The 13,838-nt window shown below is 54.7% G+C and overlaps 1 protein-coding gene across 4 annotated transcripts; it reads left to right on the forward strand.

Moving 5' to 3' along the window:
• Positions 1 to 1,976: 1,976 nt before the first annotated feature.
• LOC144717959 (uncharacterized) lies at positions 1,977 to 11,985 on the forward strand. Of its 4 annotated transcripts, none has more exons than XM_078593802.1 (10): positions 1,977 to 2,191; positions 3,409 to 3,501; positions 4,301 to 4,425; positions 5,233 to 5,382; positions 5,832 to 5,884; positions 6,475 to 6,976; positions 7,331 to 7,674; positions 8,004 to 8,068; positions 8,487 to 8,558; positions 9,699 to 11,985. In XM_078593802.1, exons 1-10 carry the CDS (start codon positions 2,029 to 2,031, stop codon positions 9,920 to 9,922), a joined length of 1,791 nt encoding a protein of 596 aa, XP_078449928.1. In that variant the 5' UTR covers positions 1,977 to 2,028; the 3' UTR covers positions 9,923 to 11,985. The 4 variants fall into 4 exon arrangements, with proteins under 4 accessions (XP_078449928.1, XP_078449929.1, XP_078449930.1 ...); XM_078593803.1 differs by having other exon boundaries at positions 9,702 to 11,985; XM_078593804.1 differs by having other exon boundaries at positions 8,487 to 8,530.
• The last annotated feature ends 1,853 nt before the right edge of the window (positions 11,986 to 13,838 follow it).

Below are 13,838 nucleotides of genomic sequence, written 5' to 3' on the forward strand. Positions count from 1 at the left end.
GAGACTTTTTTTTCTCCAAAAAAATACTTCCATTTTGTTTACATTTTAAGTTTATATATATATACACTGTACAGTATATTTTTTATTGGTGATTTTTTTTGGTAAATGTTATTTAATTTACTGAAGACTAACTTGACACGCATGGGAATTGAGAAGAACCGGAAATTCGTGTGTGCACAGCGTTGGAGCTGTTGTAGAGGTGGTGTGTGGTGGTGGTGGTGTAGAGGTGGTGTGTGGTGGTGGTGGTGGTGGTGTAGAGGTGGTGTGTTGGTGGTGTTGTAGAGTTGGTGTGTGTTGGTGGTGGTGGTGGTGTAGAGGTGGTGGTGGTGGTGTAGAGGTGGTGGTGGTGTAGAGGTGGTGGTGGTGTAGAGGTGGTGTGTTGGTGGTGGTGTAGAGGTGGTGTGTTGTTGATGGTGTAGAGGTGGTGTAGAGGTGGTGGTGGTGGTGGTGGTGGAGAGGTGGTGTGTGTTGGTGGTGGTGTGTGTGGTGGTGGTGTAGAGGTGGTGTGTTGGTGGTGGAGAGGTGGTGTGTGTTGGTGGTGTAGAGGTGACGTGTGGTGGTGGTGTAGAGGTGGTGTGTGGTGGTGGTGGTGGTGTAGAGGTGGTGTGTGGAGGTGGTGGTGTGGAGGTGGTGTGTGTTGGTGGTGGTGTGGAGGTGGTGGTGGTGTGTGGTGGTGGTGGTGTAGAGGTGGTGGTGTGGAGGTGGTGTGTGTTGGTGGTGGTGTAGAGGTGGTGTGTGTCGGTGGTGGTGTAGAGGTGGTGTGTTGTGGTGGTGTAGAGGTGGTGGTGTAGAGGTGGTGTGTGTGGTGGTGGTGGTGTGGAGGTGGTGGTGGTGTAGAGGTGGTGTGTGTGGTGGTGGTGGTGTGGAGGTGGTGGTGGTGTAGAGGTGGTGTGTGTGGTGGTGGTGGTGTGGAGGTGGTGTGTGTTGTGCACGCTGTGTCAAGGTGTTGAGTTGGTGTCGGGGTGTGTGTGAGTCTTGTGAGTGGCTATTGCAAATGTGAAAAGCTTTCAAAACAAATCATATCACCTGTACGGGCGACCTGTAGAGAATAATAAATTACATCACTGTGTGTGTGATGCTGTACACGGAGTCATAACGCACGCTTGTCACACACCCCTAACGCAACACCCCACTCGCCGCTGATGTGATGCGCTAACCGCTGTCCCACCGTTCCCTCCGACGTTATCACAGTCTCACTCGGTCTGGCAACACAAGCTCGCATTGTGACAAGCATGTCACAGGATAAAGACAAAGATCCCCATATAGTCTACACAGGCTGTTGGGTCAAGTGCTATTCTGCGAGCACCTATGAAGGCCAGCACGGCACACGAGGGTTTGGGTAGCCAACACCATGCCTGACCGTCTTTGTATCTCCAGTGCTGATGTTTACACACCGCATCAAGTAGGAATTTAAGGCTGGGCCAAACCTTGGGGAGGCCCAGGAACCACTGCGCCACCACTCCACACTTTGTTACGGGAACCAGGAGCACATACAAACAGTTTAATGAGTTGAATGTCCATGATAATGGAGATGATGGAGCCGCTAGTGCTGGAGATGGAGACCTGTGATGATTGATGATGTGAGTATGAACGATACAGATATGGATGATGGTGTTGGCGATGAGCGATATAGCTGAGGATAGTAATGATGATGGTGGTGATGGCGATGATAGCATTGGGATTAATATGATGACTGATTATGTTGCTATGAGACTGACGGTGGGGTTATCATAGGGACATAGGTGATGATGGTCCTTGACGTAGTGTGATGGTTCTGGTGAAGACGGTTGCTACGGTGGTGATGGTTGCCACAGTGGTGATGTTTTCCGCGGTAATTTCGGTCGGCATGATGATGATGGTTACCTAGGTGATGATGGTTGCCACGGTGATGATTGCCGTGGTGATGGTGGTTGCCCCAGCAACGGCGGTTGGCATGGTGACGACGATGGTCGCCATAGTAATAATGGTCGCCGCTTCTGCGCGGCCACGTGATGCGGCGGGGCTGAGTCACGTGACACGAATGCCGACATGGCGGAGGTCCGTGACGGCCTCATCTCCGAGTACCTGGACGCGCCGCTGCTGCGGGAGCGAGGGGACCGTCTCCTCTTCGACCACCTCTACCGACTCGCCGTCGCCTACTTCGAGCTTGGAGACTACGAGCGCCTCTCCGGCGTCTACCGCGCGGCCAGCGGTCAGTGGCAGTTGTAGGCCTCGGCCGAGCCCTCCCCTGTTGCCTGACTCGCCTGCCGCTCCCGAGGTGTACGGTTCCCGCGGAGGGATGCGTCTATGCGCACCCTCCTCGGGGCTCTCTCGTTCGTATCTCATGTCTGTCTGGTCGCTCTCAGCTCTCTCGCATCTGGCCTCTACCCATCGCTTCCCACCCGCCTGCTCCGTCTCATCTCTCCTTTCATTTCCTGCGCCCACTCTCCCGGCTCCCCACCCCCCATCTTCACCACCATTACCTCTCTGTTCCCGCGCCTCTTCTCGTGTTGCAGAACGGCGCGAGGAAGCCGATACCCACGCACACACACGGATCTACCTCCGAGATCTCTTCAAGTGTCCCGGTGCAGAAAGTAGGAGGCAGCACTTTGCAACCTGCCCTGCCACAGACGAACGAAAGATCGAACGAAAGTTCGTCTGTGGCAGGGCAGGTTGACGACGGTCAACTCGATTTTTGAATTCTGAAAAGCAGAAATTCATTCCAAATGATGAGCACGGTGCAATCATTTGTGACCATCAACTCGCTGTGCGAGTCGTTTGACCTCACATTCATGGGCACCTCTCCGTGTAGGCCTCTGGTTCTTTTTGTAAGTCTGTGGGGCCTCTCTGTAAGTCACTGGCATCCTGCCTGAGGCCGTCCAGTGGTTCTCAACTGGGGGTATGTGGACCCCTGGGGGTACGTGAGTCGATTTGTATGTGTGTGGAATTATATCATGCACGAGAGTTATTTGTGAATAGTTTAATCACGTATGAATTTGCAAATATAAAATAACTACGATACATTTGAATGCGGTGTTTAAACTAGAACGATATAAAAGGCTTTTCTAAACTCACGGATCGTAAACAATGTGGTTTCCAGGAGTAACCAGTGAGCATGCAGAGCGTCCATTGAATAGTGTTATTCCTTTGCAGTTAGCTCGTTACCTCACAACATTGATAATTGGTTAAAATATTGATGTTAATTATTTATACGTTTGATTCTCAGAACCATTTTGGGCCAGGCAAAAGGGCCTACTCCGTTAAAACAGATTTCAACAAGGCGGGGCGGGGGGCGGGGGTAACAGTCGTATCCAAAAAAGGTTGAGAACCACTGCTCTAAGCCAAGCGGGAATCTCGTCGTCGTCTTTGCGGAGTCCTGCTGCTGCTTCAGCTCCACCACGTGTGCGCGTACCGTGCTGGGTGACGCAGGCGCCCTGCAGTTCCTGCGGGAGGAGCAGCCAAGGCAGGTGCAGTGGAAGTTGATCCAGCTCATGGAGATGGTGATGCGAGGACAATTCTTTGGTGAGACGCGCGAGCACTGGAGGTGGTGTTGGTTGCTGTGATTATGGTGGCGGAGTGATGGTGCCGGTGGTGGTGATGGGTGGTAATCGTATTGATGGATTTCGGTGATGGCTGGTATTGGATGGTGGTATTGGGGGAGTTGTTGATCGTGATGGGCACTGATGTTAGTGGTGGTAGTGCAAGAACACCTGCGCCTGCTTGAAAACAATTAGGCTGGCCTGCCTTTGATTCTGCCTGGGTTTATTCACATGAGATTGTGTGAGGTGATCACAAAGCATTGAAAGATACGGACTTTTTTTACAGAAGTGAGATCCTCCGGCAAGTGATGTTGCATTTGCTGTGTCATGTAGCCCACATGGTAAACCACTCTAGTCGACTTTATGATAAAAAACAGGTAATGGTGCAGTGCTGAAATGTCTTGCTTATGCCACTGCTGGCAGAAGGGCCTCCACTGACGGGGGCTCTACAGAGCCCACCCCCTATAGAGTATTTTGGCTTATGGTTTCACATTCGTCAGCCGCCACGGAACAGGTGGAATCACCTAATCTACTAACTGCTTTGTGCCAATTTATACTTGTGGGTGGACAGAGGCGTTTGAGAAATTTGTCCATTTGAACTGAAGCGTGATCAAATTGGACTGGTGACGTCTGTATTGCAAGTCCAGCGTGTTAACCACTACACCATGGACCTTATGTCATACGGTAGGGTATATCCTAGCATTGCCAGATTGTGGCAACCATTGTATGGGGGGTGGGGGACGGTCGGCTGAGCGGACGCTTGCTATGTTTTCCGTCGTCAGACCCCGTCCGCGAAGGCAACCAGATGCTGCTGGAAGGGGCCGTGGAGATGGTGGACATGCTGGGCAGGGAGTGTCAGTTGGAGCCCGAGGTCACGCAGGAGGTCACGAGAATACTCAGGCTTAAGGTGCGACCCCCCCCCCCCCACTGACGGTGGGAGCCTCTAGACATGACCGCAGAAGTTGAGTTCTGTGATGATGTCATCCTCTGCGGCCGCTTTCCCACAAGGTGGTTCGCTGCTCACTGTGAGAATTTCGGACGGAGATTTGTTTGTGGCACTGGTAGTGAGTGAAATTTAATTCGACGGTGGAACAAAAATAAAAGTTTAACTTTTGCAGATAAAATTTGGATGGGAGATGGGAGAGTGGTTTTCTGAGGCCATGTATCCTCATTGCCCGTGGAGCATGGGAACAGGAACCTGGGTCCTGGGCCCATGCTGGTTCACACGGATGCTCATTGGATGCACAGCTTTGTTACCAGGTCTCTGTAGAATCTTTTGGTGCCTTATCTGATGACTTTGTGTCTCAACGATAGGCCTCCGCAGGGCATTAAGATGAGGCGTAGCTACCTGCATGATGAGAATACCAGCTATGGCACTTTGGGTACTCAGCTCCTCGCCCCTCCCTTGGTTCTCTGAACTAGAGAACCTCGTGGGTGGAGGAGGAAAGGGTGATGGTTTGGCCACAGGCTCATGGCTGCATCAGAGAGCCTGCGATTGTCGACACTCAGGAATTAGAAGGGGGCTCACTTGGGCCTTTGCCAGGAGGGACCCTAGGAAGGGGGCTCGTTTGGGGGGCTTGGGGCAAGAGGTACCATTGGGGTTGGTGCTGGATAGTGGATGCTGCTTCGTGGTATCTTGGAGTTTGCTTGACTTGAGCGCGCGTGTGCGCTGTGCTTGTGTGCGTGTGGTGACTCGGTCTTCTCTCTTGCTCAGCTCCTGACGGAGGCGCGCGTGCAGGTGCAGCGAAACAAACGGCTCCAGACCGACCTCGTGGACCCTTGGTACTCGCTCGACTTGAAGCCGCATATCTTACGATTCATCGACTCCGTCCCCCAGAGCAGTCAGACGTCCTCCTATGTTCAGGTGCCAGCCCCCGAGCTCTCCGCCAGCTCAGCTTGGTTAACAAAGCGATGTTTCCATCAGGCCCGGCTAAGCTCCTGTTGGGTTGTGCGGCCAGCCAGTATCCTGCGAAGGAGAGTATGTATATATGTATGTTGAATTTCTTTCGTTCTGTACGTAGCCAACTGTGTTAATCGGATGTGCAGGGAAATCTGAGGTTGTTCTGTTCATTATAAAACCACCCTTGTCGACTTCCCCAAAATGGTACTAATTTTTCGACCCTGGAGGGAGAGATGATTGGCTGGGTAAACCCCAGACCAGGATTTGAACTCGCAACCTTCTGTTTGCGAGCCGCTCGCTCTTCCGCCGAGGCATCTTTGAGACCAAACACCTCGCACTGCTGTTGGTGAGCGGTGTGGACAGGAGGGGGAATGTAACACGACTGATGCTGTTGTTTGTGTGTTTGAAAAAAGCTCCTGAAAGAAAGCCTGGCTCAAGAGACACCTCCAGCTGACAAAACAAATGGGTAGGTGGTGTCCGTGTGTTTGTGACGGGAGTCCTTGGTGTGGCTGTCGAAAGGAGAAGGTGGAGTCGCGAGTGACGCCTAAGAACCTTGATCTGGTTAGAGAAATGGAGGCGTTCGAGGAGAGATCGCGAGGCCCAGAGTCACAGCTGCGAGGCGGCAGTGTACTCCGAGAGCATCTCGGATGTAAAGGCGCGTTGGTGGGGTCGACAGGTGAAGTGGAGGGGCTGTCATCTGCGTAGGAATGATAATTGACTCCTAAGCCGTCGACGTGACAACGAGCAGGAGACGTGTTGGCATCAAACAACAGGGAGCCGAGGACAGCATCCTGAGAGACTCCCGTGTTAGAACGTTGATGCTTGCCCATCCAAACACCATCGAGACTCGACGTCAGCATATAATCCGCATATAATTTGTTTAAAACGAATAGCGATTCAATGCTTGAATCGTGAGCATCAGAATCGAGGTTTTAGTGGACGAGTCGATTGAGTGGCCGCCGGCTTGTCGCCCGGCACCGGCTGTGGTGGCATCGGCTGGCATTCCTCCTCCGGTCCGAATGACACCGGCCTCTACCCGTGTCCTCATCCCCACAGCGGTGAATTCCTACACAGAGGCCACATCAAGGAGGCCTTCCTCTCCATCTCCGACTGCCGAGAGGCCGCGCTCAATACCTTCGAGGTCCTGCTGCTCACCGACGTTCCGCCTCTGGGCCTCAAACTCGCCCAGCCGGCCATGGGCGCTGCCAAAAGCTCGCCAGGGCCCAAGCGCCGGGAGGACTCCTCCGAGCCCGACGGCGCCGCGGCCAATAATTCGGTGGCGCCGGCACGGGTCATCTCTGTGCCGCCGAAACAGTCGTCCCCGGCTAAGGGACTCGCGGGGCCGGAGACTCCTCGACGCGTTCCTGAGGGCAGCCGGGAGGAGAAGGAAAAGGTGGTGGCAGCACGGCAGGCGACACCACCATCGCCACCACAGCCACCACCGCTATCCGCTCTCGTTTTGAGCGACTCGGAGGAGCTGCTGCCGATGCGGATGATCGTCCAGAGCAAGCGGAGCGACCCGAGCACAGCTGAGGCGGCGTGCGACGATGCCCACCAGGTCAGAGCCACCACGTGCGAGCGTGGGGAGCGGCGGTGCAGTGGTTAGCGCACTGCGCGAGGAACCCGACGACCCGAATTCGATTCCCGTTCACAGCCAAGACCGGTGACGATTATTTGAACCGGAACCGGTCTTGGGCCACCCTTAGGTGGCTTCAGCCTTGACCGAGTACCTGGTGTGACGTGTTAACATCAGCACTGTAGTGACCAAGTCGGCAGGGCGTGGTGCTGGTCACCCAACCGCTTTCCTGTTCCGTGCCGGCCTTAATAGGTGTTCACTAACACCTTCTACCGCAACAGTCTGTTACAGGCGATATCGGTGGGGGTGTTTGTTTTTCATTGTGCACGCGTGAAGATGAGCACCACCGACTTCATCCCCTCCACTTACGAGGAGATACCGCCCACCGCCCCCGCCAGGGATGTCGCGCATCCCGGCTCGACTCCACCGATTTTGGCGATCATCGGAAGGAAGAGGAGGAGCGACAGCCCCAGGGGGCGGGTGGAGGAGGCGGCCGCCACCCCGCGGCTCGTGGAGGACGGCGAAGTCCCGGGGCCCAGCAAACCCAGGGCAGCCAAGATCTCGCCAGCGAAGGCGACCTGCGACAACTGGGCCAAAGGTCACGGGCACGTGGCGCGCAACCACGTTGAGCGGACCGGCAGGTTTCCCGGCGACGGCTTCAGCTCAGCAGAGATACGGGGGTGAGTTGGGCGCGCCTGGCTCGGTTTAGGCCTGAGCTGTGGAAGGGGGGTGGGGCTATGTGGAAGCGGGGTGGAGCTAACATGACAGGGGGTGGGACTATAGGGATTTCTTGCAAACTGCTTTTTGTGTTTAGTTTTTGTTCTTCCCCCGCACTTCCGATAATCAGGGTTGGCTACGTACGGTGCGAAAGAAGTTCCACATACGTACATACATAAGTGGTAAGGGGGTCACTGTCGGGGTGGAGGAGTCGAGCTGTTTATGACCCCACCGCTAAAGTCGTGTCGATTGTGTTGCCCTCTCTGACCCTTGCCCCCCCCCCCCCCCGCAGGCAGCCCCTCTTGATGATAAAGGACGAGTGGTCGGATGAGGAGGACTTGTTTGGGCCGAGCAAGGGTGAGTGTCGTGCGTGCGACATTGCCACAACCGGTGGGACAGGGAGTTGGTGCGTGACGTGATGATTGCCAGCAACACGCGTGCATGTGCACACACGTACACACGTACACACAAACCTGTTTGCGTGTGTACGTGTGTATGCGTGTACGCGCGCCTCAAGACTTTTTCAAGAGTGTACGGCTAAGACTTCGCAGTAGCAGGGGCGATGTTGCTGCTGCTGTGTGTAAAACAAATTGAGAAATGTGCAGGTCAATACCAGTTACATTATTTGCGTGTGGGAGGAAAACAGGAGGCAAACGTACATACTCCAAGCAGCAAGGCACCCGAGTCGGGAGTCGAACCCAGGCCTCTCTTGCTGTGAGACACGAATGTTACCGCTGCCGCCCGAAACCAACGTCTCCCATGTGCGCGTGTGCAGTGGCAGGAAGACAATCCAAATTCGGCTCGTCGGCAAAGAAGAAGGTGAGGGAGGCTCGGGCCCCGAGTGAAGGTTGTTTATCCACTGTCACCACCACCACCGTCACCACCACCACCGTCACCACCGTCACCACCGCCGTCACCACCACCATCACCACCACCGCCGTCACCACCATCACCGTCACCATCACCGTCACCACCACCGTCACCACCGCCACCGCCACCGCGTGGGTTGAGAACGAATTCCCGTTGGCCACTGTGGCGGTCGCTTGTTGAGACTTGGCCCCACAGCAGCGACGTGGCCCAGCTCGCCCTCGACCACACACACGCGCAGTCTCCGCCCTTTGTCGCACCGCGCGCCTCCCACTCCCGTCCAGCGTCGACGAGCTGTGGTCTCGGGGTCACTCCGAAGGGCGGCGGGGTCAGGGACGTGTGACAGCGGCGGTGGTTGGAGGGGGGGGGGGGTCGCGGACAGTGCGGTTTCACAGCCGCGTTCACCGGACCGTCCTCGCGGTTAATCCGCGTTGGTGTCACCACCACCCTGATAATGTCTGTCGTAGTGATCATCTTAAGTCATTGTCATCATCATTGTTGGGCATGGACTATCCACTCCCCCCCCCACCAATCCAAGCGATGGCTTGTGTTGGGGGCTTCATTGTAGCAGTTCACGTTACATTTTTTCCCCCCTTCATTTATTTCTCCACGTTTACCCAGTAGCAGAGGAAGATGATGAGGTGCATGCTGGGCAATGCAGTTGAGAGATAGAAAGAGGAACACGGAGCGTGGAAAACAAACGCAGGTTGTAGGCATCATCGTGTTGACTGCGGGGTAATTATTGGTCCAATTAATATCGAATTCGACAGCTTAAGCTGTACGATAGTAATTCACAGCCCTTTGTGATATTTCACTGCTGGATAAATACTTCCCCAGGCCGTGTCGGGTCGTGGGGGGTGTTTGACCATACTTCACCATGCTGGTCAGTGCAGCTCTGTCAAGTGGGAGGATGGGGTGGGATAGTGATGGGGGAAATGGTTCAATTATCACCACTGATGTTAGCCGTCGGTCCCTGTGTGCTTGTCTCCTCCCGGTGTCCTCTTGTCCCCAGTGTCTACATCTCACTCATGTCCCCATCTCTCCTCCTTGTCCCCATGTTCCCATCTCGCCCCGTCCCTGCCTCCCCGCGTGTGTCTCCGCATCTCTGCGTCTCGGGTAGAAGATGTGGACAGAGACGGAGACACAGTGTCTGAAAGAGGGTGTCGTAAAGTTCGGCGTGGGAAACTGGAGCAAGATCAAGCGGCACTACTCCCTGAGCCGTACCACCGTGCAGCTCAAGGACCGCTGGAGAAACATCTCCAAGTAGGGGGGCAGCACTGGGCAAGTGGGCAGCACAAGGTTCCTACAAACTTAGGTTGGAGGGCAGTACGGCTTAAAAACTAAACTATAAAACTGTTTTTGATTTGACCAGGTAAGGGGTGTACTGAGCTATTTAACTCTTTTTCAAAAGCGTCCTGGCTATCACAAATGGTAACTCATCGAAGTGGCTTATATGTGGAAATTTAGAGCACCCAAATACTCTAAACGCGTGATGTTGATTCTAAATGTGGAGGGGAAAACTGGAGGACCCGGAGAAGAATCCACGCGGCCATTGGGTGAGAGACACGCAAACTCCAAATAATCAGGCGTCATGGTGGGGATCGGACCCACGGCCTCCTGCATACCAGGCGAGGTAGTTAACATCTCGCTACTGTGGCTTAGGCGGGGAGGGGGAGCGACGTGGGACACGGCGTCTGGGCTGGGAAGAACACGCCGGGCATTGTCGGGCGACGTAGCATCTCCGGGCGAGAGCGTGCGCCGTCGCGAGGGGCGGCCGTGAGAGAACTCGCAGAGGGCCCGACGGTTGGCAGCGCGGCCCCCGCGGCTCGTCGGTGCAGGAAAACCTCTCGACGCAGTGCGACGGGTCAACCAACAAAGTCTCCTATGGCTGCCGTGGACAGGGGGACAGTCCGAGAGACGATCGTCGTCACTGCTGAAAGGTGTTTTTGACATGGGAACGGCTGGCACCCACGTGTCCATTGGCGTGCATTCCTCTCGCTGGCACTTCCTGCCACAATGCAGCACTCTGCTGGGAGCAGTGAGGGGGGGGGTCTCAGGACAGCTACCCGCGCTGTTGTGCGCAGGACACCACCCCCCCCTCCCTCCACATTGGCGGGGAGGGCACCCACGTGTCTTCTCTGTGCCCAGCCTCGGGCATGGATCTCAGCGCCACCTTCCGACCCTCTGGAGTTTGTTTTTTGACGGTCAGGAATGGATGCCGTGGGTCCCTGGCGCATCACGTGGGAGAGAATGAGCGTGCGAGACGATGGCATTCAACGTTGGTTGGTAAATTAAGTCGTCGGTCAAGTTTGTGTCGTGACGCCGCTACTGCGAGGAAGTCCGTGTTGCATTGCAGTGGCGTCTGGTGTGTGTGGTGCGTGTGTGGTGTGTGGCCAGGTAAACACGCACGGGGTGACGTGAAGACGCCATTACAATGGGTTATGTCAAAAGACACACGGTCGACCCTTGGGGTTGGGAGTCATAAACCCCTTAACCCCCTTACCCCCCCTGACCCCCCTTACCCCCCCTGACCCCCCTTACTCCCCCTGACCCCCCTTACCCCCCCTGACCCCGCTTACCCCCGGACCCTTCCCCTCCTTCCCTGGATGTTATGGTTTTACATTCGAGATCTTGGTTTCCTTAGGCCCTAATTTTTTAATGTTTGTCTTTTTTTGCAAATAAATCTTGGCTGTTCTGGCAGTTTGTTCTGCTGGCGTCACGTGCTGAGATGAAGGATCCACTGGGATCTCTCCGCAGAGCAGTGCTAAGAGACTGTAACCTGCGGAAGTGGATATCGACGAGTGACAGCTGAGATCCATTCAAGTGACCTGGTCTGAATTAGTCCAGGCCTGAAGAGTCCTCTTCCGTTCTGAGGGTCCGATTCGAACTCTCAAATGGCGGACAAAGTAAGAGTGATCTCCTGCTGCTCAAATGAACATGCAGGCACTAGTGCTCATCTTCTGTTCATACCACTGAGCTTGTGGAAATTCCACGTTCATATGGCGGGGCGAGTATATCCAGAGGATAATCACTGTTGACTTCCCAAAATATTGGAACTTATTTTATCTGACTCACCCCCCACCATCCAGGATTTGAACTAGCAACCTTCGGATTGCGAGGTGCTCGCTCTGCTGATGAGTCACCTGATGGGCAAAGACAGAGATCCCCCGTGCAGCCTTAACAGACTTGGTGCTGTTAGCGAGTCACACCTATGAAAATCGGCACGGCGCACGAGGGGTTGGGTGGCCAGCACCACGACCTGCCGCCTTTGTCTCCCCAGTGGCGATGTTTTCTGCACACTGCTCACATTGCCGCACGTGTCGGGCACAGGAGGAACGTCATACGTGCAGAGTCGGGGTCGTCGTGATGTCATGTTCCACGATACGCTATTAAACGTGACGATACGACTTATGATCTCCGTTTCCCATAACTGTCTCCTTGCATTTCAGGATTTGTTTTTGTGCGTTTATGCAATTCTAGTGCGGCAGGGCGGTGGTGGTGACAGAGTGGTAATTCTCATGCCTCACAGCAAGCAGGGCCTGGGTTCAATTCCTGACTCGGGCACCTTTCTGCATGGAGTTTGTACATTTCCCCCCTGTTCTGCAGTGTGAGTGTGTGGAGTCTGTATGTTCTCTCCCTTGGTCTGCAATATGAGTGGAGTCTGTATCTTCTCTCCCCCGGTCTGCGTGTTTCCTGCGGGTCTCCCCGTAGTTTTCCATAGCTAAAACAACAACAACCTACGTACAATGTAGCCGTGGTATTGGTCAACCAAAACATCCCAACGCTGAAAAATGACACCTGATAATCACTCAGCTGGCAGTATACACAAGTGGCATCGTCTCGTTCTCCCATCGAAACTTCCCATGATTCCTCCACGCGTAATCATTGCAACTTTACAACCTATAACGTCTTTACGCAAAATGTCATGAGTTAATTACGGATATGACCATCGTGCTGTCAATTTGTAAGACATTTTAAATAGTACATATTTTGCAAAGCGCTGCAGTTAATGGTTAAAATCGCTATATTTTATAAGCGCGGATTTTGCGTGTAAAAGTTCATAATTTTCGACATTTCATACGTTTTATGTCAGTGTTAAATCTTTGTCGAAAAATGCAACGTGCAATTATGGTCACGGCAGTAGGACGACGTTTTGGTAAAGCAGATGATGTGCGATTATCGTGGATCGTATATCGTGGACCGATTATCGTATATCGTGGACAGATTATCGTATATCGTGGACCGATTATCGTGGATCGTATATCGCCTCGACCCCAATACGGACACCATGCACACTTAACACACAGATCCCCCGTGTAGCTTCAACGGACTGTAGGGACAAGTGCTGTTATCGAGCACCTATGAAGACTGGCACGGCGCAGGAGGGGGCGAGTGGGCCAGCGCAACGCCCGGCCGCCTTTGTCTCCCCAGTGGCGATGTAAACATCGCACCAGGTACTCATTTGAGGCCGAGTCGACCTAGGGGAAGCCTAGGACTGGTTCAAATAGTCGTCACTGGGGTTGGTCGTAAACGGGAATCGAACTTGGGTTGCCGGGTTCGAAGTGGACCACCACACCATCACACCCCCCATGCATCACACACCATCACACACCATCACCCCCCCCCCATGCATTACACACCATCACACACCATCACACCCCCACCCCCCATGCATCACACACCATCACACACCATCACCCCCCCCCCCATGCATCACACACCATCACACCATCACACCCCCCCCCCCATGCATCACACACCATCACACCCTCCCCCCCCATGCATCACACACCATCACACACCATCACCCCCCCCCCCCATGCATCACACACCATCACACACCATCACCCCCCCCCCCATGCATCACACACCATCACACACCATCACCCCCCCCCCCCATGCATCACACACCATCACACACCCCCCATGCATCACACACCATCACCCCCCCCCCCATGCATGGCACGCCATCCCCATCGCGCACGCGCGGCGCTCTCATCTCGCGTGGCCAATGAGCGGAGGCGACGGCGGCGTCAGCAATGGGGGAGGAGGAGGAGGAAGAAGCCGGGGCGAGGAGTGGAGAGAGGAGCAGGGACGGCGACTAGCGGAGACTCGAGGGATCAACGGGCAGGGAGCAGCGACGGGGAGGGAGGAAGAGGAGGGAGGGAGGAAAGGAACAGCGATAGAGGGGGGAGATAACGGAGAATCGAGGGGATCAAGGAGGAGGAGAGAGCAGGGAGGGCGAGGGAGCAGAGGGGAG

The sequence above is a fragment of the Lampetra planeri genome, chromosome 4, assembly GCF_965212315.1.
Source record: "Lampetra planeri chromosome 4, kcLamPlan1.2.h2, whole genome shotgun sequence".
NCBI classification, from domain to species: Eukaryota; Metazoa; Chordata; class Hyperoartia; order Petromyzontiformes; family Petromyzontidae; genus Lampetra; species Lampetra planeri.